The following is a 25516-nucleotide window of genomic DNA, read 5'->3' on the forward strand; positions in this document are numbered from 1 at the left end:
TGGGGCTGACAGTAGGAAAAAGGAGTAGTAGATGAAATAATGTGGAAGCAGTAGTACCACAAATTAACTAGAGAAGAGTGGTGTTCGAGAAACTTGACTTTTCTCTAGGTCTCCTGCAGTTCTATTAGCATACATTTTATTTCATTTCATCTTATTTATTTATTTGTTTGTTTGTTTATTTATTTATTCTTAAAAGATTTTGTGTATTTATTTGACAGAGAGATAGGGCCAGAGGGCACAAGCAGGGGGAATGGCAGAGGGAGAGGGAGAAGAAGCAGGCTCCCCGCCAAGCAGGGAGCCTGATACGGGGCTTGATCCCAGGCTCCCAGGATCATGACTTGAGCCAAAGGCAGACCGCCTTCCCCAACTGACTGAGCCACCCACACACCCCTTATTTTATTTTTTATTTTTATTTTTATGATTTTATTTATTTATTTGACAGACAGAGATCACAAGTAGGCAGAGAGGCAGGCAGAGAGAGAGAGAGAGGGAAGCAGGCTTCCTGCAGAGCAGAGAGCCCGATACGGGGCTCGATCCCAGGACCCTGAGATCATGACCCGAGTCGAAGGCAGCAGCCCAAATACTGAGCCACCCAGGCGCCCCTTATTTTATTTTTTAAACGATTTTATTTATTTATTGGGGATGGGGAGGAGCAGAGGGAGAGGACAAGCTTACTCTGCACTGAGCGTGGAGGAGCGCACCGTGCAGGGCTTGATCCCAGGACCCTAAGCTCTCCATCTGAGCCGAAACCTAGAGTCAGATGCTTACCCCACTGATGGCGCCCCGCAGGATGCATTTTCAAATGAGATTTACCTTGTTGCCCCCAACCCCAGCAAATCTGTCACAGACCCCACCCAGGTTCTTCTCTCCCTATCCTTACTCCACCTTCTGCCACTTATACCACTTCTGACCTCATAATCCCTCAACTGCGGCCTCAGGCCCCACCCCCTAGGGATGCTGGTTATCCACAACTGCCAATAGCTCTCTCCTGCCTGCCCAGTCTGGGGCCTCTTCAGCCTATGTGATCTACCGACCTCTCCAGACCCCCAGCCCTATGGGCCCACTTGCCCCCACTCCCAGGACCTCTAGAACACTCTTGCTCCAAATGACTCATCAGGCCTCTGTCTGAAGAGTAAGAAGATCCTGAGAGCATGTTTATTTTCATCAAACATGGAGGTGAGGGGTATCACAGAGCTGAAGTCTGTATGTGGGGCTTGTGGGGGGTTGAGGGCAGTGGGGGATGGTCACAGGGATGGTATAACTAGAGAAGGGCCGTGTGCCCTATCCCATGTCTTCTCAGATAATCAGCAGTTTCTGGTCAATACCAATTGCTCTGTCCTTCTGTTGCTGCATTACACCCGCAGTAAAGTAGGGTTGCCTAAAACAGGTGAGGAGTTGGGGGGAGGGGACTAAAGGCCAAGGGTTAGAAAGTCCGCAGGGTCTTTTCCAGCCCCCAAGCTCTCCGACTGGCAAGAAAAGAGCTCTTGGAACCCAACAGCTTCTTCCAACCCATTCAGGATAGGATCAGTGCCCTTTCTGCTCCCACTCTCCTTCCTCAGGGCCTCATTTACCCTGTGGTCTCCCTCCAGACACCATCGATTTGTGTGATGAAACAGGGACAATGAAGTTGCTTTTCCTGACGAAGACCCCTGGAGACTATGCCAGCAAATTCCTTACTGCTCGCAACACCTACTACATTTGTAAGGTGGAGCGTGGAGCACCAGGTAGAGGTTTGGGAGCATTCCTGCTTTTTTTGAGGGTGGGGCCCTCAAAATGAATTGTGAACCTTGTCCAAAATGGGTTGTGAACCTTGACCCTCACCCAGATCCTAACTGACCATCTCCAGTCAGCCCAAGAAAGAGCATTGCCTCTATGACACTAGGGTAGGTTGACGCATATTAGCCCCTCCCCAGCACCTGATCCTAGGCTTGGACCTAAGGGGGTGGAAATCGGGTACATCAGGTCACAGTGACCTCGAGTGTTAGGTTCCGGAAGTCTCTGTCTTTGGAAGGGTGGAGATGGGGTGACAGGGGCTGGGAATAGCACACTGCTGTGTCCACAGGAACCCGACTGGAGAACGCCTACAGAGCTTTTGTGCCTCTCCTCAAGAATCCAGAACCTGAGCTAATTGGTAAGGAGCAGGATGGAGGAAGGACGGTACATAGCCAGGTGACAGAGTACATTCTCTTTGTGGAGTGGGAGTGGCGTAATAAAGCAGGATCCTAGGAAAAGGGGAACAAGGCCTAAGTCCACTTAAGGATGGATGTTTCACTCAAACCGGCCAGAGTGGCGTGTGTCACTCACCCTTACTCTTCTCCCCATTTCTTGGGCACTGTCTTGATATATTCTCCCTATCCCCACCCTGTCCTTTCCATCTTCACCTTCATCCTTTTTTCTTGGAGTCTTGGTGTCCCAGTTCCCACTGAAAAGAGCAAAACTTAGGCATCTTCAGACCACTCTTCCACCTAGCCTTGGGCCCAGTCACTCACAGTGATGGCTGGAATGATGGGAGGGATGGAATGGGTAGGTAAGGCCACTAGTCCTCAGAGGTGGGAGCGCCTTTTTCTCATTTTCAGATGCCTTGCGCACACAATGCGACATCCTGGAGAGAAGCCGAGTGAAATTGCTTAGAAGCCAAGAAGCCAAGAAAGTTGTTCCTATTGAATCTTCCATGAACCTCCCAGTAAGACTCCCCAAATGTGGTCTGTCCTTGCACTCCCCTTTCCCTACCAGCCAACCCAAGGCTCCCACACCCATTCCCCCCTCCATGAATTTCCTTTCCAAATCCAACATCCACGCCCAAGACCTGCCTCCAACCTCTCTCCGCCTGGCCTGCCACTGGCCCCAGTTTGTAGAAAGCTTCCCTGAGGGTCCTCCTTATCTACTCATGGACCCTTTCCTTTTCTAGTCCAAATCAACCGGAAGATCAGATGAAGAGGGGCCGACTCGCAGGGGTCCAACCTTTAGGACCAGAGCGGACTTTTTCAGTAGGAGGGATAAACATCGCTAACTAAATAAAGTGACCAAGTGAGAGCAGTAATACGAGGTATGAAATTACTGGAATTCAACCTGAGGTCCCTTCTTCAAGAAAAACTCCTTCCCCCGCATCAGCACCAAGGTTTAAGTGTGGCCCTGGCACCATGAAAGCTCTGAGGGTGGGTGGAAGTGGCAGGAGAGGGCTGGGGTGAGTACATGGGTGGGGGTGAGGCAAGACTGTGAAGTCTGGTACAATGAGCCTTTGAGGGACAGAGTAGGGGGAGGGGTCATCTCCAACCAGACTACCTCCCCTTGAGAGGCCTATCACAGCCCGCCCACTACTGCTGGGGTTCCCTCCCCCCACCCAAATCCACCCCACACCTCTCCACCTCTGAGTAGTCCCTCCTGCCAGTCCTCTGTCTTCCCCCTTCCCCCACCCTCCCCCTTATCCAAGGGGAGCACCAAGGCAGCAGAAACCAGAGCTGGTTATAGGCATTTATTGAATTTATTCATTTATTGATTTGACACACTTCCCCACTCCAATCTAGCACATGATACAATCTGGGTAGGCCAGGCGCTGACACAGGAAATGATGGGAACCCACAGCAGGGGTGGGGGAGGGGACAATGCAAAGGGGACTGGGGGAGGGGCTGCTTTGGGGGCTGGGGTGGAGAAGGAGTCCCAGATGGCCACCCTGGCAGGTGCTAGTAAACCTGATCCACATTCCCCTCCATCCCTGCTCATTTCCCAGACCCTCAGCCAAGCTCCCCAGCTCCCCATTCCCTGTTACACACACACACACACACACACACACACACCCGCCTGCCACCGCATACACTACCATGTAACCCCAGTAGTCAGGCAAGGGGAAGAAGGGCAGGGACAGCTGTCAGGGGCCTGGAACAGGGAGGTCTCTGTGCCTAACTTTACCACCCTAAATCCTTCCCTCCTCTTCTTCCGCACCCCTCCCACCCCTTTCCAGGCCACAGACTAATTCCAGGCCTTCCATGCACTCTCCCACCATAGTGCTAATCAGCAGTGGGTCATGCTGGAGTGTGACTGCGCCCCCAACACCACACACTCCCAGACACAAGTTGAACAAGGGGGCCTGGCTTAGCCTTTTCCACAGGGAATCTCTAAGCCAGGTGCACGCAGACCTTGTTCTGGGCATCTCCCAGAGCTTTCCCCTCGCTGGGTACTGCTGTCCACTGCTGCACCCCTGCCCCTCTGCTCTGTGGCAGCCTGGAGCTCTCCCCCCCACCACCACTTCCTGTGTTTCCCCAAGTAATGTCTGTAGTGTTTGCATCGTGTCACTATGACAAAGCCTTCAGAAAGAAAAAAAAGCATTCTCCCCATCACTAGCACCTTGCCACTGTTAAAAATCTCTATATTTGTGTTTATATGTCTTTAAAAGTTTACAAAAAGCCTTTCTGTTATCTGCAGCCTTCCAAGGGTGATTTGGCCCAGTGAGCCCCTCCGGTGCTCAGACCTTGGCCCTTCCAGGTCCCTACTAACCCACCCTACCCACCCCACCCCACTGGCCTAGGGGGCCACTGAATAAAAATCCCAGGCTTAAGCCAGCCTGGACCAGCTCAGATAAGACTACAAAAGATCCTGCTCCCAAAGGCAGGGGTAAGGCCACTGGTGACTTCACATTTCCAACAGCATTGCCCACCCCTGATGTAAAACCTAGGGGGGTGGGAATGGAGGGAGCCAAGGATGGCTCCCAAGAGGGGGCCTCACCCCCTAATTGGCACAGTGAGAAGAAACCCTTTCCCTTTCCCCCACCCGCTTCCCTCCCTCCCTCCATAGTTCCTATATGGGGCAGCTTTATCTTTGTAATTTCCTCAACACCCATGGGAGCAGACCCCACCCTAGCTCTAAAGCAGGGTCCCGAATTCCCAGGGAAGGGTCAAGGGTAAAGAGTGGCTAAAAGGCACTCCTGGCCCCACCACCGAAGCAGGGGAGGACAAAGCTTCCAGCCATGGCTCAGGGATCTGTGGGAAGGAGAGATGGGAGACAAGGTAAGAAGCTCATCTAGGGCATGACAACTCTCCACCATTAAGGTCCACCCCCCGCCAAAAAAAAAAAACCACAAAAAAAATACCAACAAAGAGAGAGCCCTTCCCCCATCTATCCTACGCTGCTACTAGGGGAGGGCACTGCTGAGGGGTGCCCCCTCTCATAGGACACCCTCCCTCCCATTCCCCAGGGGCTCCCGCCACCCCCCCCACCAACCTATCTTAAAGCCCCCTCTGGCTCAGATCATGGCACCAGCTGGCCACCTAGGAGTGGCTGTAGCCCATGAGATGCTACTGTGGACGAAGAGGTCTCCTACCTGGCTCGAAGTTGAAGTCCAGTCCCTCGCCCCCATCCATGAGGTCGCTGATGATGTTATCCATGTCGCACTCCAGGTTCTCCATATACATGTCAAGATCTAGATCCTGAGGCATTCGGTCTTGGCCTGCAGCTTCAGTACTGGGTGTGAGCACAGGAGCCCCCAGCGGTTTGGGGATGGGAGCCCCTGCCATGACTGAAGGTGGTGCTATCATAGACAGGGTGGGAACCAGACCACTGGGGCCTGGGGCCTCTAGTGGCTTGGGACAGAGGCCGACTCCCGTGGCTAGCTTGCTGGAGGAAGGCAGCCCCCCCAGCAGCAGAAGTGTTGGAGCCTGGGACAGAATGGGGTCTACCTGGGTCATGAGCACATCAGACGGGGGTGGTGGTGTATCGGAGGTGAGCAGGGCCTCCAGAGACTGGGAGCTTGCGAAGCACCCTTCTCCAGCTGCCAGGGGCCCCTCTGCTGGGCTGAAGAGGGAGGTGCTGTAGGTGTGCAAGGGCCCCGTCCCCCCAGGATGCTGCAAAGAGAAGCCGGAGAGACTACTCCGAGAGAGCAGGGAATGGGACGATGTGAGATTGAGCCCATCTAACAGCTCGAGATCTTCATTTAGGGTGTGAGGGACACCTCCAGCATAGCTGCTAACTGAGGCTGGCATCTCCCCCTCCGCAAGCACCTCCGACTCTGGCCTCATGGGGGAGTGCCGAGTGCTGACGGTGCTGGCGTTGGAACTGCTTCGTGGACGGAAGGTGGTCCACACATCGGCTTCTTCACGGTTTCGCGAGCAAGGGCTCCCTGACCACTTGGCGAAGTGGCCGACTGGGCTCGTTGGAGTGGCACCTTCGGGTGGAGCTGGCAGCACGGCAGGTTTCTTCTTGGGGGCCTTGCTGCGGCCCCGAAGCAGCTTGCTGCTGCTATCCATGGAGGCTGCCCGGCGGCGGGGAGCCTTGCCGCTCTTGCCTCCTTCAGGATTCAGCATCCACCAGGAGCTCTTGCCAGTAGCCTCGTTGTGAACCTTGATGAACTTGCTGTGCAGGGACAGGTTGTGGCGGATGGAGTTCTGGAGGGGGCAGAGGCAGTGGGAAAGGGGGCATGAGGTACGTGCAGGGAGGCCAGTGGCCAGCGGCTCCACCTCAAAGCACGCTGGGACAGAGCAGGGGCATTCCTGGAAACCCAGAGCTATCAACCCCGAGGCAAGGGTGGGGGGTGGAAGCAAGCAAAGGTAGGGATGGGGGTGGGGGAGTGAGGGGGGGTGGGGAGACCATACACAGTTCCCACCCAAAGACAAGATGTTTGGCCTCTGCTGCTCCAGACTTTGCTGCACAAGGGCCCAGGAGACAAGCTGAGTTAACAACCTACTGCTGAGGGCACTGGGCCTGCTCTGGAAAAGCTCACAACAATGCATTCCTCCCAGGTCTCTGGGGGAGCTGTCTGGCGCTGGTGGGCATTTACTGGGGAGACATGCTCCTGATTCCGCAAGAACTGGGATTAGATGGAAAAGAATTCCACGGCTACAACCTCCTTCCTTGAGTGTAGGCTCATTTGGAGTTCCGGGACAGTGGCCTAACACTAGCCCAAGACTGACCCACCCTGTCTCCAGCAGTCTTGAGCCAGTTCTCTGAATAGGCTGATGGGCTGGAACCCCAGGTGAGCGGGCACTCTACTTCCCATGGGGCATTTGAGCCCCAGCTCTCCATAGGATTTGAAGATCCCCCCCCCCCCCTCCGCCCTTTTTTTTTTCTCATTCCTCCCAGTCCTTGGGCAGATGGGCTCAACTACATTCAGGCCAGGCTCCTCTCTGTGCCTCAGACACACAAGGCACAGTCCCTTTTCCCTCCCTCCTCCTCCCAGGAAGGGTCTCCCTTCTGTAAATTCTGCTCCTTCCTCCAGACCAAGCATAAGTCCCCTCTCTTCTGTTAAGTGGTTGCTTGGCTTCTGCAGCCAAATCTCTCGCATGGTATTTCTAATCTGTTCCCCACAATCTTACCCAACCTATATTGTATTATTTTCAATTTCACATAATTGGTCTCATGGAGTATATGCGCCCGCCGCACAGATGATGTTGTCTAGTCCGGCAGCCCTCAACAGCGTGTGCTTGGAGTGCCAGGTTCCCAGCACATAATCAGCACCTTGTTGCCTTATTGGAGGGTGGCCCTTGGGTGACAATAGTGAGCCTCCCCTTGAGGCTCTATCAGCTTTGGAGAGCCTTGGGTATTGGAAGCACCTTCTCCCTCCCTCCTTCCCTCCCCTCTGTTCTCCCTTCCTCCCTCACTGCTGATATTCTGCTAGAGATAAAGTTTTTTTTCCCAGGGGCCCAGGGAGCTGCGATTGGCAGCTTCTTGAGCCCCCAGAGCAGCTTCTTTCTACTGGTTGCCCCAGGCTAGTTACACCATCCTTTTGTGCCCCCCCCCAACCTTCCTTCTCTGTCCCACCTCCTTTCCCCTACTTCTCCTCAGGAATTTGTGCCTAAGATCTCCAACCTTAGGGGCATTTGACCTCCCATATGGAGCTCTTTGGTGTTTAGAAACTTGGGAGGAGCCCAGAAGGGCTTGGAGCTACTAGAAGCTGAGGCTCTGACTGGTGCTCCAGATAAGGAGACCCTCTGCCTGGGGAGAGATGCTGAAGTAGCTTCATGTTCCAGAGTTCTGTAGCCAAAGAACTCCTTGTCTCTCTGAGACACTTCAGGAACAGCTACTACCCCGGCTGCAATGGTACTCCTCGTTCCTTGAAGTAACAGACACTTGTCCATCTAGACATTAACCGTCCAGCCTCAGTAACCGAGCACCCCCATGACTTCTGGCACTGGGACCTCCCCCCTTTTTGTCCTTCAGCTGTGGCTCTACTGAGAAGATCCATTCCTCTGTCTACACTCGGTACCCATGAGGCCCATTTGTTTAACCCCTCTTCTTTAGACCTCAGAACTAGTCCATAGTACATCCTCCTACCTGGAGAGGTCAGCTCCCTAGAAGCCTAGAATTCTTACCTGTTGGAAGCGGGGTTGGGGAGGCGACTCCTAATTGTTCCCCCAAGCCACCTAAACAAAGCTTTCTTGTTCCAAGTGAGGGCCACCCCCTGGTGGGCTTGTAGTAATCTTGGCACATCACCAGAGGAGCCAGTTCAGGCCCCATTACCCCTTGGGGTGGGGAGTCGATGGGGGGGGTCAGAGGCTGGGAGGCCCCAACCTCAGCCTGATTTGGCTTTGCCATTATTCCAATGAAGAGAATTTGGGCCTCACGGACTAGCAGAAAGACGATATGATTTCTAGTTAGACCTGAGTTCAGGTCCTTGCTCTACTGATATCAGGCAAGTTTCCTGACCTTTCTATACCTTAGTTTCCCCATATGTAAAATGTGGAATCTCAGAACCGCTGTGAAGATTAATAAAAAACAAAAACAAATAAACGTAAAAACTACTTTGTAAACTAAAAATCCGCCAATCAGTGAACATTATAAGGAAGGACTACACTCCCACAGCATAACTAACATCTCATGATTATTTCTTCTACCCGGGAAAATGAACCTAAGGAAAGAGAAAAAAACAGCTGTGTAGGCTGGGTCCAAGGAGGGGAGCTCTTTAGGAGCTGAGACTGTGGCATGGCTGTCTACCCAGAAATAGTGCCAAGGGTCTCAGTCAGCTGTCCTGTTTTGTGTCCAGCCCATCTCCTAGGGATAGTGCAGATCCGATCCCTCGATCTCCTATACCTAGGGGAGGACCCTCGGCTCATTCAACCTTCTCTACTTCCTTGTACGCTGATCTCACCAGCTATGGGGGTGCAAGATGCCAAGGGGCCGAAGCTCCCCATTTCGTGATTAAGAGTCCCATATTCCTCCAGACAAATTTTCCGAGCATCTAGCAAGATCTATCCTCACAGTTTCTTTGTGGAAAGTCAAGCGAACGCCCAACCTTGTGCTTTCAGGTCAGGACCCTATCTCTTTTTTTCATAACTATTATTCCTCAACGGTAAATGAAAAATCTCCCTCCCGCCCCCGCCACCCCAGACTTAGATAACCCCTTACTAGGGAGAGTTTCCTAGCACTATGGGGTAAACCAAGGCAGGTAGCAGCTCATGGCCCTTTTTTCCCCCTCCTGGTCCATAAGAGCAGCCACTTTACCTCATGAGTATCACCTTTTTCACCCAGGCCACTCAACCCCCTCTTCTTGGGTAGAGGCATTCTACAACAGTACCTCTACCCTGAGGTATTGAGAGGCAATCGGCAGAATCCAGGTAATCCCACAGGAATGGGAGAAAAGGTGTTGGGGTAGGAGGTGGGGGAGGAGGGAAGGCTAGGTTCATGTGGGGAATCCACACAGTTCCTGCTGTACATAGGATAAAGACTTCTCTGTGGGAATAAGTGTCTGGGGCAGCTCAAGCCAAAGTACTGGGAGTGTTGAGCAGCAAGCTGAGAATTCAATTTTCTCCAAGGCAAGGACAGTGTCTTATTCATCTGCGATCCTCCAGCATCAAGCCCTGAGCAGCGGCATATACTATGTCCTAAGTAAATGTTTGTGTAATTGAGGATTTGAAGGTGGCTCCCTGGGGTGGGGGCATAAAAGGGGCCCCAGAATGGCAGTAAGGAGGCTAGGGGGCCCAGGGGCAGATGGTATTGGGACCAAGGTAAGGGGGTCATAGTTACCTTCCATCCTGCGGAGCTGTTGCTGTCACCCTTGTCCTTGAAGTAGGGCACAGTGCGGACCATCCACTCATAGATCTGGGCGAGTGTCAGTCGCTTCTCGGGGGCGCTTTCAATGGCCTGGCTGATGAGTTCTGCATATGACTGATTTCCCCAGGCATTCCGGCGGGAGCCTCCCTTCCGAGGACCTGTTACAGCCCCCAGGATCCCGGGCTGGGGGCCCCCTGCCGGCTCTGGGAGCTGGGAGGGCAACAGGGTCGGCTCTGAGTGCCCCTCCGTGAGTACCTTGTCTCCCAGACCTGCCTCCACCTCGGGCGGCTCAGGCGGCTCAGCTGTCTCAGTAGAGATCTCTGGCCGGGGAAGGGGCCAGGTGCAGGAGCGAGGACGGCTCTGGGGTTCGAAGTCGGGATCGAGGTCTATGATCGAGGCAGCCTCTGTGGCTGAATTCTCATTCCTTGGATCCATACGTGGAGTTGGACCTCCGCCGCTCAGCGTTCAGAGGAGTCTGCCACCGTCCCTCGCGATGCCTCCCCCCAGGGGGGAAGCACCGAGGGCCAGGAGGCACATTCCTGCCAGTCCTCAGAAAGTCGCGAACTTCCCCCCTCGCCCCAGGACGCTAGCCCCCAAGCTGTCCCTTCCACACAGTTTTCCGATCGTCTTCTCGACTACAAGCGGACAGCCTCGGAGCTCTTTCCGAGACACCACCTGTAACCTCCGCCTAGCGAAGACACTTTTTCTCCAACCTCTCAGCTTCCTGCTCTTTTAAACCTGAGGCACCGTATCCCCTCATACATTGCGCTCCCATCACCGAACGTCTTCTTAGCCGCAGTTCCCTCCCCCTTTTAAGTTGCTGCCCCCCGGACACTCCTCCCAAATTTCCTCCCCCCGGATCCCCGCCCCCCCCAACGCCCCGCCCCCCCGCGTCCCTCGCCCCTCCCCTCGCTGCCCCTCCCCCCGCCTCTTCCCTGCCCTCCACTCTTAATAGGGCCCGCGGCCCCGCGGCCCCAGCCTCTCTGCCGCACCAATTCCCCAATCAGCCCCCCCCCCGGGTTCCCTTTTTGTTTTGCTCGGAGCAGCAGCCCCCGCCTGACGTCTCTGTTTACCACTCGCCCGGGCAGCCATCTGCGCACGCGCCTCCAGAGCCGGTTGGGAAACCGAGTTCTTCAGTCGTGCCACCCTGGTCAGCCTTAGGGGACTACATTTCCCGTCTTACTTCGCGGCCAGGAGCCCGATAAGGGCGGCTGGAGAGCGGCGTGGCAGGATATAGGGAGGTGGAACCTTAATTATTAGAGGTCGTCGCGGACTTTTTCTTTTCTTTAAAAGTCATTTTCCTCCTTCCCCCCCTTCCCACCTCCTCCCGTGTGACTCCGGGTCGCCTAGGTGACCGTGTTGCGAGGCGCTAGACCTTTCCCTCTTTCCGTGAACAGAGGGCAGGAGGAGAAAAAAAAATGCGTTCTCTACGAGAATCAGAAAACCCAGAGGCAAGAAGCCGAGAACAGACCAGAAAATGGGCTGTATGCTTGTTCGGTAGTTGGGTGAAGGACTAGTGCAACTTAAATGCTGGCGATAGTGTCTCCTCTACCCTCCCCCCACCCCCCCCCCCCTGCAATTCACGGTGACTGTGATCGCTGACCAATCCTTTTTCTCCACTGGTTCTTCTGGCCTCCCCTGAAATAAGTGATATTCTGCAGGTTCCCGTCTTGGGCGGCTTCACTTCTCATTCAACAGGTCCCAAACGGAACGCTTTATCTGCTCTTGCACCCACACCCCTATACTCTGGCTACTCTTATCTCTGAAGTTGGTTAACAGTTGTCCTGATCTGCCCAGTGTTCCAAGCTAGACTTCCGTCTCACCTTTTCATCTCTTTAACTTATCCCGTCCAGATCCCAGTTCCAGACCTTAATTGTCGTTGGATTAAATTGCAATATCATCTTTTTTTTTTCCAGCATAACAGTATTCCTTGTTTTTTGCACCACACCCAGTGCTCCATGCAATCCGTGCCCTCTCTAATACCCACCACCTGGTTCCCCCAACCTCCCACCCCCAGCAATATCATCTTAATCGGACCTCCTGCCATCAGTCTTTTCCCCCACTGTGGTTTATGTTCCATGCTGCCAACAAAAGTTATCCTTCTAAGAAACACTCCCGGTAATAATAGCTAAAATGTATGGAGCACTTACTATGTGCGCGGCGCAGCGCTGATTGCTTTACATATATTAGCTCATGTGCTCCTCAAATCAACCGCGTAAGCTAGGTACTGCTATCAACCCCATTCTGCACATGAAAACACGAATGCTCGGAAATTCAGTGCCATTCCCAGAGTCACAGCCAGGAGGCAGGAGAACTGAGATCATGGCACTTAAAAGTGACCAGAGAATTTCCCTGCTTGACACGTCCTTTGATTTTCCCTATTGCCTCTGTGATAAAGTTCAAACTCTCTAGCAAGGTACACGCCTTTCTTCAGGTTCAGGCCGCTTCCCACCTTCCCTGCTTCATCCTTCACTAGGCACACTAAGTTCTTTTGTATACTATTACCTGGAAATGCGTGTCCTTTTCTACCTTTCCCTCCACCTCCTAGAATGTCCTCCCTCTCATCATACCCTCCCCGAGTCTCTTATTTTGGAAAATCCCTATTCAACCTTTCTTGTTCCCCTTAGGTGGACTTCTACCTTTTCTGCATTTCCAAGTACTTTGTGCAGGCTTGTGTTTTACAGCATAATCCATATGGTACAGTAATGATTTCTTTACATGTATATCTCCTTCACTCAACGGAACTCCTTTAGGATGGAGGCAAGGTTTATGTATCTCAGTGACCCCAGTCCAAGGTCCCATTTGAGAAATGCTGGTAGAATGAATGAGACCAGGAACTGAAGGGCATTACATTTGTACATCTGAACAACTTTTTAATGTATCGTGGGGACTCTCTGTCCAGCTGTGTCTCAGTTTTCTTGTTAAGACAGCAAACTCCTAGGGGCAGGGACTATAATTTAACTCATCTGTGTAGTGCCTAGCAGTGTGGCTTGATATGTGCTGATCCTGCAGAGCTGCTAAGACAGGGAAATGACAGGGTGGGGCGGGCACCTGTCCTCGCTTGAGTGATATCTTACATTGTCTCCCTTGTGCGTTTCTTTCAAAAGGTCCACCTCTCCACCATCTCATGTCCATCACCTCCTTGAATTTCCGATTCAAAGCTCAAAACTGAGGTGCTCTTGGAAGCTCTCCCTGCCTAGCCCAACCTGACAGATCACTCATCTGCTTTCCGTCTCTTGAACCTCTGTGAACTCAGTTTATATTCTTTAATTTTAGGTTTGCGGTTACATAGCTTTTCATTTCGTGAGGGTGTATTACTTCCCCAGCTAGATTATAAACTCTGAAATCAATCAACAAATACTTACTGAGTCTTTAGTGTTGGAAATATGAAAATGACCATAATCTATAGGAGGTGACTTACGAGGGTGAGTTAAAGGATCTGTGGAATAGTAAAAACACTGCTACTTGAAGACACGTATCTGGAGAGGTCAAGGTTATTCACCTTATTACTGTGGATGTCTTAGAATATACATTAGTCAAGGGACAGAGTTAGCCAGGTAGCCTCAGAAAATAGAAAAGGCATTGGTCAGAGAAGAGGACTAACTGGAGGACCCCTCAAAACCACCACAGTAATAACTTATGAACAGATATGGCAGGATATGGGTGGGGTGGGGGCGTCAGGCCTTTTCCCCAGTTGCAACCTCAGAGTTCATGGTCTCAACTGGCTTCCCATTCACGATTTTTTTTCCTTCCTCAAGATCGTAGAGGGGGTCTGATTCTCTTGCCTCCTTCACTGCTACCACCCACTTTTCTACCTGGGTGCCACCCCCCCAACCCTGTTTCCAAATTGGATTTATTAATTTGAATCGGGATAGATATTTCACCACTTTTTTCTTATCCTGCCCAGCTCTGAAAAATCACCCACCCCCACCTCAGGTTTGTATAGGAGTTTTTGCTAGTAACTATGGGGAAAGACGAAAGGGTTAATAAAAGTGACAACGAGAATGTTCCAGGAATCTCAGAGAGTACCACCTCTACTTGTCTCTGGTCTTCGCAGACATGCATGGAATGTACATAGTTTTGGTAGCCCTTTTCCCTAAGTCCTTCTTTATGTGACTCTGTGAAAGATTTCTAGTCCTCTTAGAAGCCTTAGAAGCCTCTCTTAGAAGCCAGCACCACCCTCCCAACCCTGTCGTTTTTTTAAGAGACTTCTCAGTTAACAAACCTTTCTTAAGAGTCTACTGTCATAGGGGTGCCTGGGTGGCTCAGTCGGTAAAGCGTCTGCCTTCGGCTCAGGTCATGATCCCGTGGTCCTGGGATTGAGCTGGGGTCCTGGGATCCAGCCAGGGTCCTGGGGCAGAGCCCTGAGTCCCATGGAGTGGCAGGCTCCCTGCTCAGCAGGGAATCTGCTTCTCTCTCTTCCTCTGCAGCTCCCCCTGCTTGTGCTCTCTCTCTCTTTTTCTCTCTGTCAAATAAATAAAATCTTTTTAAAAAAGTGTACTGTTTTCCAGACACAGGGCTAGGTGCTTTGACATAAAGTGGACCCCAGACTTAAGTCGTCAGGTTTAGCCCCCAGTTGCTACCCCAACTAAGTGGTCCTAGGTCCAACTAAGTTCAAGGCAACTTTCAACCTTTTCTGGACCCTGAAAGTTAGTTCAATACCGTGAGAAGAGCACTAGCTTGCATCAGGAGATCTGGGACCTTGTCATAGCTCTGTCACTAGCTAGTTCAATCATGCTAATACTTACAGTACTATCAAAAAGTAACATTTATTGAGTTTTCATCATATGTTAGGCACTGTGCTAAGTGCTTTTTGTAGATTATCTGATTTGATCCACACAAGAAGCATGTAAGTTAAATGCTGGATTTTCCTTTCATAGAGGAAAATGAGACGCAGAGAGGGTAAAGGCATCTATTTACGGTCTGGTGTTACTAAGTAGCAGAGAAGAGGGACAAATCCAGGCCTTCTGACTCCACAGCCTACACAAGTCAATTTGTCTCCTCTGGCTTTAGTTTCTGCAGTTGTAAATGAGCCTATTATATTAGATGATAGCTAATGTCTGTCCTAGTTTTAAAATCCTATTTCCTGTGATCTCCAATCTGGGTACAAGACCCCAGATTGCCCTTCTCGCCTTAGGCTTCCTTGAGGTTGCACTTCAAACCCACGCAATTCGGTTCTGCAGCACCCCCCCCCACCATGCCCCATCTTAGGAATAAGGTCCACAGAGCTTTATCTCTTAGGTTTTGGAACTGATTTTCCAGCTTTGTCCTTTTTTTTTTTAAGATTTTATTTATTTACTTGACAGAAAGAGAGACAGCTAGAAAGGGAACATAAGCAGGGGGAGTGGGAGAGGGAGAAGCAGGCTCCCCCACTGAGCAAGGAACCCTACATGGGGCTGGATTCCAGGACCTTGGGATCATGACCTAGCTGAACCAAAGACAGATGCCTAATGACTGAGCCACCCAGGCGCCCCATACAACTTCATCTTTAACCCTTCCTGCAGGCCTCAATGGTTCCAAACTTTGTAAGAGGGAGAAAGAAAGAGAGGGAGGGATGGATGGAGGGAAGGAGGAAGGAAGGGAGGGAGGGAGGAAAAAAGGAAGGGAAAAACAGAGAGAGAAGAAACGTGGGAGGGAGGGAAGAAGGGAGGGAGGGAGGAAAAAAGAAAGTCCCACGGGCATGATATTTACTGGGGTTTTCAACAAGAAGTGTTTCCAGTATAAGAAAACATGCTTTTATTTTATTTTATTTTATCTTATCTTTTACATGCTTATAATTTAGAATTACATGAAAAGAGCAGGATGTGATACTTCATATGCTATATGCTCATAATTTTGTTTTAAATACATTGAGAGGGGTGCCTGGGTAGTTCAGTTCATTAGGCATCTCCCTTCAACTCAAATCATGATCCCAGGGTCCTGGGATTGAGCCCTGTGTCAGGCTACTTGATCAGCAGGGATCCTGCTTCTCCCTCTCCTACTGTTCCCCCTGCTTGTGCTCTCTGCCAAAAAAATAAATACAGTCTTAAGAAAATAAAATAAAATACTTTGAGGAAAAAAGGGAAGAAATGCCAAAAACTGTTAAGAGTAGTTATCTTTTTTGTTTTTACTTTCTTACATATTTCCAGTTTACTATGACTGTGTATAACTTTTATATTTTTTTGTGGAGCCCAATGTGGGGCTCGATCCCAGGACCCTGGGATCATGACCTGAGCCGAAGGCAGATGCCCAACGACTGAGCCACCCAGGCATGCCCTATGACTGTGTATAACTTTTAAAGTAAGAAAAATGTTTTATATTTTACAGTTTTCTCCAAGGGATTTGGGGGCACTTTGCCCCCTCCAAAAAAGTACAAATGTCATAAAATTATAAAAACAGAACATCAGAGGCATGGCAAGGAAGGAGGAGCTAATGTGCAAGTCCACCTTTTGGGGCAGCCAGGAGAAAGGGGGAACATGACAATTTTCGTTATCAGAAAGAAAGACACATAGCAAGTCCTCAAGAGGGACAGAGATTTCCCTGTCACTAAATTCTTTTTTTCTCCCAGTTGAAAACACAGGGCTACAGCAAACAAACATTTTTGAAAAAGCAAAACATCTATAATCCCATTGCCCTCATATAATCTCCATCTCTATCTATCAGCTTTCAGTCCTCACCCACAGACACAAATATTTTACATGGCTGCAATGAGAATCTATATAGCCTTTAGTGTTCTTGTTTTTTTCAATGAACATATCATAAACACACTTTCGTATTTAGTCTTCCAGAATCATAATTCTTAACAGCTACATAATGGTTCATTGCTGACACTAAATTCCATAAGAAATCTCTCAGTCGGGATTAACATAAAAGACAATGTCCTCAGTAACAGTTTCACAACACACACAGAAGAGATTTTCATATTCCTTGCTTGTAACTACCCTGGCTAAAAGCCAAGGGTGTAACATTAAAGCATTTCTGCAGGGGCTCAGCTAATATGGTTCAGGCATGTAACCTTCTGGCGCTTTAACTTGATCTGGGGACACAACTTAAAATGCCACCTAAAGGAGTGGATGGATAGAATGTCCCCTACAATATATTCCATAAATAACTCTGCTTGTAGCCAGCCTTTTGACAGGACCTCAGAGGCTGGCTGTAATTCTCTGGTGAAGGCCAGAAGTGTTGGTATGTTCCGTTGTAGATGGAGGCAGATCCATATGTTTTGGAAGCCAGATGAACAGGTGGTTGGGTTTACATTCTGGCTTGAGAGTCGGGAAGGCTGACCAGCACTGTTGCTTGCGTGAAAGTTCACCTCGTGTGTCTTCCTGGAGGTAGGGCGCAGGTGAAGCCGGCTGTTTGTAGGAAGTGGCTTTTCAAGCTGCACTGCACACCACAGAGGAGGGATTTTTGTGATTGGAACAGTTTTCAAAGCCCATAACCAACCAGTCAGGCGGCCTGGGCATATGAAGGGAAGTCTCATAAATAATCCGATGGAACCCCTGGTTTTAGGAACTGAAGGGTCCCCGTGTGCCTGCCACTCTGGATTTGCTGCATAATGGGGTTTTATGTTGACCAATTGAGTTTTGGAGACTGCCACCTAGGACCATTAAATTTTGTTACATAAATGATGTTGAGCCATTATTTCTGACTCTAATTATGTACCAGAGCCAGTTGCCTCTTAAGAGCTACACCTGAGGGGTGCCTGGGTGGCTCAGTTGGTTGAGCGCCTGCCTTTGGCTGGGGTCATGATCCCTGCTCTGCGGGGAGTCTGCTTCTCCCTCTCTCTCTGCCCCTCCCCTGCTTGGATTTTGTCTCTCTCAAATAAATATATAAAATTTTTTAAAAAAGAGCTATACCTGATGCATTATAATACTCTGCACCATAAGAATGGACTCATTTTTTATTTAAAAAAAATTTTTTGTATTAACATTACAGCCACAAGATAAAAAACTTGTTAAAAATAAAGAAATAGAGGCACCTGGGTGGCTCAGTGGGTTAAGCCTCTGCCTTCAAATCAGGTCATGATCTCAGGGTCCTGGGATAGAGCCCCATATCAGGCTCTCTCCTCAGCGGGGAGCCTGCTTCCTCCTCTCTCTCTGCCTGCCTCTCTGCCTACTTAGGATATCTCTGTCAAATGAACAAATAAAATCTCTTTAAAAAATAGAGAAATAGAAGAAAATATTACCCACAATACCAACACAATTAGCATTAGAGTTTTGTGTACTTCCCTTATTATTTTTATGACCATATGTTTACATATTTCTATTCATTTTTGTACATAAATCCATGTCCTGTTTTAATAAGTGTAATTACAAAAGTAGTACATGAATGTTTTCCTTTAAAAATTTAGAATATCATAGGGGCCCCTGGTTGGCTGTCAATAGAGCATAGAACTCTTGATCTTGGGGTTGTAAGTTTGAGTCCCATGTTGCCTGTAGAGATTACTTAAAATCTTCAAAAAAACATTCAGAATGTTACAGAAACAGTTAAAAGTTCCTTTGATTCCTTAATTCCATTTACCCCTACCCCTCCCTGAAGTTACCACTGTCATGAGTTTGACATATATTCTTCCTGGTCTTAAAAAAAAAATGCTCTTCTATAGGAAAAATGTAGTATTGTTTTGTGTGCAGGAAATGGTTATGTTCAGCAACTGGCTTTTTTCACACGAAAAAAGTTTTTGAGATTCATCCTTATTGACACATGGAGTTTATTCCCTCTATCTGTTGTATGATATTCCATTTAATGACTGTGCCACATTTATTTAGCCATTCCCTAAAGGAGAATTCTCATCTGTGTGTGTGTAAAGAGGGCTAACAACTCTGCTAAACTGCCCCAACTTCCCTAGTTACTCTGAGCATATCAATGCAAAGAGTCAACCTGAAGTAAGAAAACATAAGTCACTTGACCTGCAGACACAGAGATGCTTGGTCCCCAAGTATTCTGTGAGCCTCAACTCACAGTGCTGTCCAGTAGATCTCCCCGGGATGACAGAAATATTCTATCTCTGCACTGTCCAATATGTTAGCCTATTCAACGTTTGAAATGTGGCCAAGAAACTAAGGAGCTGAGTTTTAATTTTATTTAACTTTAATTTAAACATCACATGTGGCTAGTGGGGACTGTATTGGATGGTACAACACTCTTGCCTAGGATAATGGAAGCCACAATCCTTTATACTACAAACTACATGATCAGGAGCTCTAAGACAATTGCATCCACCCTCCAAAGGTCAATGGATGATGCTAAGATCTTGTATTGGTCCTTCTTTTAAGGTTAAGTCTCCATGTTCCTAGTTCCCAGATGGGTTACAAGATGGATTATCAGACGGAAAAAACAAGGTTGCCAGAAAGTCTGCCTTTCTGGGAATGATTATACTCGTGCCAAGCCATGTAGAAATTCATTTCTAATCTTAACACCCTCACTTAACATTTAATAAGCTAAAATACCCCAGCAGTCATTCCACTAGCCCAGTAAAAACTTCAAAAATGACAGAAGTAATACACAGAAATCAACAGACGAGTACAAACATCTTACAAAAACAGTCTTGGCTATGAGCCAGCGTTGTCAGTTAGTTGAGCTGTGTGTCATAAATGGGGTTTAGACCCAGAGAGAACTGATCTACTTTCTTGTTTTCCACAAATGCCTCTGGGATACCATGAATCCCCATCCAGATCTCCTTTATCAACCAGAAGGTTCCTGACTGTCCCATAGAGCTTGCTAAATCTATAAGCTCACATAGATAGGCACGTCATTATGCAATTTGCTCTCAGAGTAGGCTCCAGAATGTCCAGATCTAGTGTCTAGCTGATCTTCCCTGGCAGCATCAGGCAGATATGACAGCACGTTGTGGGGTGAAGAAATACCCAGCCTGACCCTGAAAGGAATAGTGAGGCACAAAGCACAAATACACAAACTTTTAACACAGACAACAATAAACATGAAAATTTGCTAGCTATGCCTATCATAAAGATCCACCACGAACTCCTCTTTTTCATATGGATGCCAATGTATGAAGTATACCTACCGTCTTGTCTTTCCCTTCCCCCTTCTGTTTCCTGTTCTTTTATGTTTACTTTCTCTGATCTCTTTGCTTAGTCTCTTTCTCCTGTCTCTGGCAGTTTCCACTGTTGATCCCCTTTCTGCTTTTCCTGGGGCCAGTCTTAGAGCATCCTTCAATAAGGTCATGCACTCAGTTAATCTGTAAGTGGTATCAGGCCATTAAGATAGAAGTTAAAGAGAAGGAAGGCTTAAACCCAGTCCTGTTTTCCTTGTGATTACGGTCTGGTGTACCAGGGGACTTCTCCTCCCTTGAGACTCTCCCACCCACTATGGAAGTAATGCTTGTTTATTCCAGAAAAATGGTAAACTACAGAGAAAAATATCTCAAGTACCCATAGTTCCATCACCCAGTGAAAATTACAGTAATTTTTGCTATATGTCTTTCCAGTGTTATTTATTTCCTTCTGCATAGATTTTTTTTAAAAAGACACCATTTATTCAGCATCATGATCAGACTATTACATTTAGCAATTACAGCATGGGTGCAAAAGAAAAATCCACATTAAAACTCTTTGTTGGAATGCTTTACACTTTCCGCAGAACAGAAACTAAAATAACCTGTTTTACAATTAGTCACAAACCCAGTCCTCGAGTTTTTTTGCCCATATACATGGGTACTGTCTAAAACATATCTTCTCTGTAGCAGCTAGGCCCTGCCACCACTGTGCTTGGCTGAGTTCACAAATCTGTTGTAACCTGTGGCTTCCCTGTCACTTCTCTGGCTCTCTTCTGCTAAGCTTTGTTTCCTGGCAGTAATTAAAACCTTCTGCCACTTCCATAACTACCGCTGCTGCTGGAACTGCCATAACACCTTGGTTTCATGGTTTGGCCAAGTATTGGCGTCTGTCATCACAGGAACCTGAGCTTCTTCCTTCAAAATTTCCTCCTTTCATGGGTCCAAAATTTGAGGATTGATTGTTGTAATTGCCAAAATCATTATAGCTTCCACCACCTCCAAAGTTGCTTCCATCATTACCAAATCTGCTATAGCCATCCCCACTGCCACCATATCCACCACGGCCCCGACTGCCACCAAAGCCACCTCACCCACTGAAGTTCCCTCCACCATCAAATTTGTCATCCACACCAAAATTACCTCCATCGCTGCCACTGAAGTTTCCAGAACCACTTCACCCTCTCTGGCTGGATGAAGCACTAGCCATCTCTTGCTTAGATAGGGCTTTCCTTACTTCATAGTTGTGGCCATTCACAGTATGGTATTTTTGAATGACAATCTTGTCTACAGAGTCATGGTCATCAAATGTTACAAAAGCAAAACCTCTCTTTTTGCCATTGCCTCGGTCAGTCATGATCTCAATCACTTTGATTTTCCCATACTGTTCAAAGGAATCTCTTAGATGATGTTCTTCACTGTCTTCCTTAATGCCACCAACAAAAATCTTGTCCACAATTAAGTGGGCACCAGGTCTGTGAGAATCTTCTCTTGAGAAAGCCCTCTCTGGTTCCACAACTCTTCCATCTACCTTGTGTGGTCTTGCATTCATGGCTGCCTCCACCTCCTACACAGGGGCATATGTGACAAACCCAAAGTCTCTGGAGTGCTTGGTGTTTGGATCTCTCATTACCACACAGTCCGTAAGTGTTCCTTATTGCTCAAAGTGGCTCCTCAGACTCTCATCAGTTGTTTCAAGGCTCAAACATCGAATGAAGAACTTTTGCAGCAGTTTGGGCTCTTTGCGAGGCTATGACTTAGAACATGATGGCAGTGGGAGAGGAGATTTTAACCATACTTAATTTGTGGCATCCAAGGGCAGAAAGCCATAGTTTTTTTTTAAAGTAAATTCTATTGCTAATGTGGGGCTCGAACTCAGGACCCCAAGATCAAGAGTTGCACACTCTACTGACTAAGCCAGTCAGGTGCCCCGTTCTATGTAGATTTTTTTAAAAAAGATATTGTCATAATCACACTATATGTATAATTTTGTATTTGGGGCTTTCCCCCCCACCTAACATATAAGGATATTTTCAAATGATTACATAGGTTGATAAATATGATTTTAGAATCTGCATAATATTCTTTCAGTTGGATGTACCAAAGTTTAATCATGTCCATATTGCCAGCCATTTGTTGAAGTAGTATTAAAACGAGGATTTTCGCAAGCATTCATTGCCAAGGATCTATATTAAATACATATAGATTGTCCTCAAACAGTGACTGCCCATGTAATGATAAGCATGGGCAGTAGTTCAATGAGAGCTGACGTTTTTCAGAGAAAGTATATTTCCCTGTAAAGTTTAAGAAAGTATAGTAAGTGATTCTGATAGTAGTGTCAGGATGTTTCTCTCCATGATAACAGCCTCGTGTGGTAGAAAGGAAAAAATACTTTGGAATCAGACATTTTTTCCCCTTTAGTCAGTAAATACTCATTGAGGGCCTATTCCATACCAGGGACAGAAAAACAAAATGCTTGCCCTCACAAAGCACGTAGTCTAGTGGAGTTCATGGGCACTTAAACAAGTAATTACATACCGCAGGATAAATACTAAGATTGTGGAAATATGAGGGGCTATCAGTGTATAAAAGAGGAGCATCAAAGTTGGATTTGGGGATTAGGATGGATTCTATGAGGCAAGCTGAAGATAGGGAAGGGACTGGAGCAGAAACGGTGTGTGCTAGACATAGAGAACACCAAGAATAAAGGCTTATAAACATGAGACAGACTCTTCTTTTACCTGAAGATGTCTTTATTTTGCCTTTGCTTTTGAAGAATATTTTTACTGAACATAGAATTCTGGCTGACAGTGATGTTCCCCCCAGCAACTTACAGTCGTTTTCTACTGTCTTTTAGCATCCATAGTTTATGGGGAGAAGTCCATTGCTATTGGAATCATAACAGAGATTATGTCCATTGCTCTTGGAATCATTATAATGATTTAAAGTATGCATTTTTTTCCTCTCTCACTGCTCTCAAGATTTTCTCTTGATCTTTGGATATCAGCATCTTGACTATGTTGCACATAGGTGCAGTCTTCTCCATATTTATCCTGCGTGGGCTTTGCTGAGCTTGAATCTGTAAATGTATGTGGGCCTTTTTGTTTTTGTTCTGTTTTGCAAAATTTGGGAATTGTTCAACCATTATTTCTTTTAATAAGGTTTCTGACCCCATTCTCTCTTTCCCCTTCTTCAGGGAATCTAACCTTTTATGTTGTTCCACAACATAATTTGAAATCTCTTATATTGTCCCATAGGTCTTCAAGATTCCATGCACTTTTTAAAAAAAGATTTTATTTATTCATTTGAGAGAGAGAGAGAGAATGAGAGAGAGCAAGCATGAGGGGGGGAAGGTCAGAGGTAGAAGCAGACTCCCTGCTCAGTGACTCAGGACTTGATCCTGGGACTCTAGGATCATGACCTGAGCCAAAGGTAGTCGCTTAACCAGCTGAGCCACCCAGGCACCCTCTGTGCACTTTTTTCAATCCCCTCTCATCTTCAGGTTAGATACTTTCTATTACTATATCTTCAAGTTCACAGACTCCTTCCTCTGCTATCTAACTCTGCTTTTAAGTCCATCTAGTTGATTTTTTATTTCAGATATTGTTTTTCAGTTCTAAAATTTCCATTTAGTTCTTTTTAATATTTTCTATCTTTCTGCTGAACTTTCCTATCTTTTCATTCATCACTGGGATATTTTTCTCTCCTCATCAAGCATCATCATCTCAGGGTAAGCTTACATCAATTGTCCTTGCCCTAATAATGGGTCACATTTTCCTGATTCTTTATATATTGAGTAATTTTACAGGGCTTCCAGGACTTTGTGAATGTTGTGTTGTGGAGACTCTGGATACTGTTACATTCCTCTGAAGAGTGTGGATGTATTTGTTTCAGTAGGCGATTAGATTGGTTATAGCCTAACTGAAAACTCTGCCTGCCTGTCATGGGTGGCAGCTTAAGTATCAGTTCTGTTTGTTTTAGTCGTGGATGGAAGTTGCTTTGAGCCTGCCCTATCTATGCATGTGTGGTTCAGGTTAAATTTTGGGAAGAATTCATACAGATAATTTAGTGTTCCTTTTCTCAGGATCTCTTTCTGAAATATCCCCTCACTTCCTAGACACTGTGATTGCCCCAGGCCCAGTCCTCTGGTTCTTCAGGGTAGAAAGATGAGGTTCTCCTAATGTAGTTTTAGTGGTGTAGCTGGTGACTGCTGTCTGCCCTTAGGCTAAAGCCATAAAAATGGGAAACTTGTCCTAAGCTATTCCCTTGTTCCAACCTCCTCCAATAACTGCCTGCTTTTATTCACTGTCTGGAATTTTCAGGGGTGTGTGTGTGCGTGCATGCATGCGTGTGCATTCGTGTGTGTGTGTGTGTGTGTGTTATTTTATTCAGAGTTTATAGTTGCTATCTGTTGAGAGTTTACTCCATCAGACTGAGAGTGGAATCTGTGAGAGATTCTTAGATGAGCTTACTTCATATTTTGGGGGGAAAATCATAGCCCTCAACTTCTGTCTTTTTCACCATAACATTTCTCTAAATTATCACTCATCTTCTCTTTAGGGAAAAAAAAGGGTAATTTGTTTACTTTTTCCCTTTTCCCCATCACCTCCTGTTTTTGGCTGGAACTACAATTCATCCATCTATTCATTTGGTTATTCAACAAGTATGCATTAAGCCTGGCATTGTGCCAGACATTAGAGGCAACAAGAGTTAAGTAAAAATAGAACCTACTTCACTTAGACTGCTCTCTTTAGGGTTATCAAAGGTCTGTCATTGTCTTCTTCTTCTTCTTCTCCTTTTTTAAAGATTTATTTATTTGACAGACAGAGAGGGAGAGACAGCACAAGCAGGGGGAGCAGTAGGCAAAAGGAGAGGGAGTCCCTGCCAAGCAGAGAGCCAGTCGCTGGTCACATGGCTTACTCCCAGGACCCTGGAATCATGACCTGAGCTGAAGGCAGATGTTTAAAAGACTTAGCCACCCAGGTGCCCCAAAGGTCTGTCTTCTTAATTACCAGATCAAATAAATGTATCAGTCTTATCCTCTCCAACTTCACTGCTCCATCCTCCATTGACTCTGGTGACCAGTCTCTCCTTACAACTCCCTTATTTGTCTTCCAGTTCTTCCACCTCATTGATTTTTTTCCCCTCATTTTCCAGGTAGAAGCATTCTCAGAGACTTTGTCCTTGGTGGCTTTCTTCTCTTGTCCTTGGCAGTCTTACTCAATCTTAGTGTTTCAACTGCAACATACATGCATGCCAAGACTCCTAAATCTCTATCTTCAGCCCTGACCTCTCTCCTGAGATTGAGACTTGAATTTCAGCTATTTGTCTCTACCTGGTTGCCTAACAATCTCATTAAACTGCACGTAGTCAAAAACCCAACTCATTATCTAGCCCCTGAAACTGATCTGTCTTCTGTGTTTCCTATATAGGTTAATTGCTGATACTGGGAGCACATAATTAAATAAAAGCTGGATCAGGGCTGTTGCAAAAGGGATTCTTGTGCTGGATGGGAAGTTTGACAATAGAGAAAGCTCTAATGTCCCTTTC

At 47.6% G+C, this 25516-nt stretch overlaps 2 protein-coding genes and 1 pseudogene across 2 annotated transcripts; 1 reads left to right on the forward strand and 2 right to left on the reverse strand.

Moving 5' to 3' along the window:
* Positions 1-16: 16 nt before the first annotated feature.
* CXHXorf65 (chromosome X CXorf65 homolog) lies at positions 17-3082 on the forward strand. Its single transcript, XM_059385500.1, has 5 exons — positions 17-1387; positions 1590-1724; positions 2063-2131; positions 2577-2683; positions 2909-3082. The coding sequence occupies exons 1-5, from the start codon at positions 1171-1173 to the stop codon at positions 3008-3010; spliced, it is 630 nt and encodes a 209-aa protein (XP_059241483.1). The 5' UTR covers positions 17-1170; the 3' UTR covers positions 3011-3082.
* Positions 3083-4396: 1314 nt separating this feature from the next.
* On the reverse strand, positions 4397-10843 carry FOXO4 (forkhead box O4). Its single transcript, XM_059385377.1, has 3 exons — positions 9949-10843; positions 5315-6374; positions 4397-4973 (listed from the first exon to the last, which is right to left on the reverse strand). The coding sequence occupies exons 1-3, from the start codon at positions 10408-10410 to the stop codon at positions 4966-4968; spliced, it is 1530 nt and encodes a 509-aa protein (XP_059241360.1). The 5' UTR covers positions 10411-10843; the 3' UTR covers positions 4397-4965.
* A 9926-nt stretch (positions 10844-20769) lies between these two features.
* Positions 20770-22994, reverse strand: LOC132007100 (heterogeneous nuclear ribonucleoprotein A1-like 3; annotated as a pseudogene).
* Between the last annotated feature and the right edge of the window lie 2522 nt (positions 22995-25516).

This window comes from Mustela nigripes, chromosome X (genome assembly GCF_022355385.1).
Source record: "Mustela nigripes isolate SB6536 chromosome X, MUSNIG.SB6536, whole genome shotgun sequence".
Lineage (NCBI taxonomy): Eukaryota > Metazoa > Chordata > Mammalia > Carnivora > Mustelidae > Mustela > Mustela nigripes.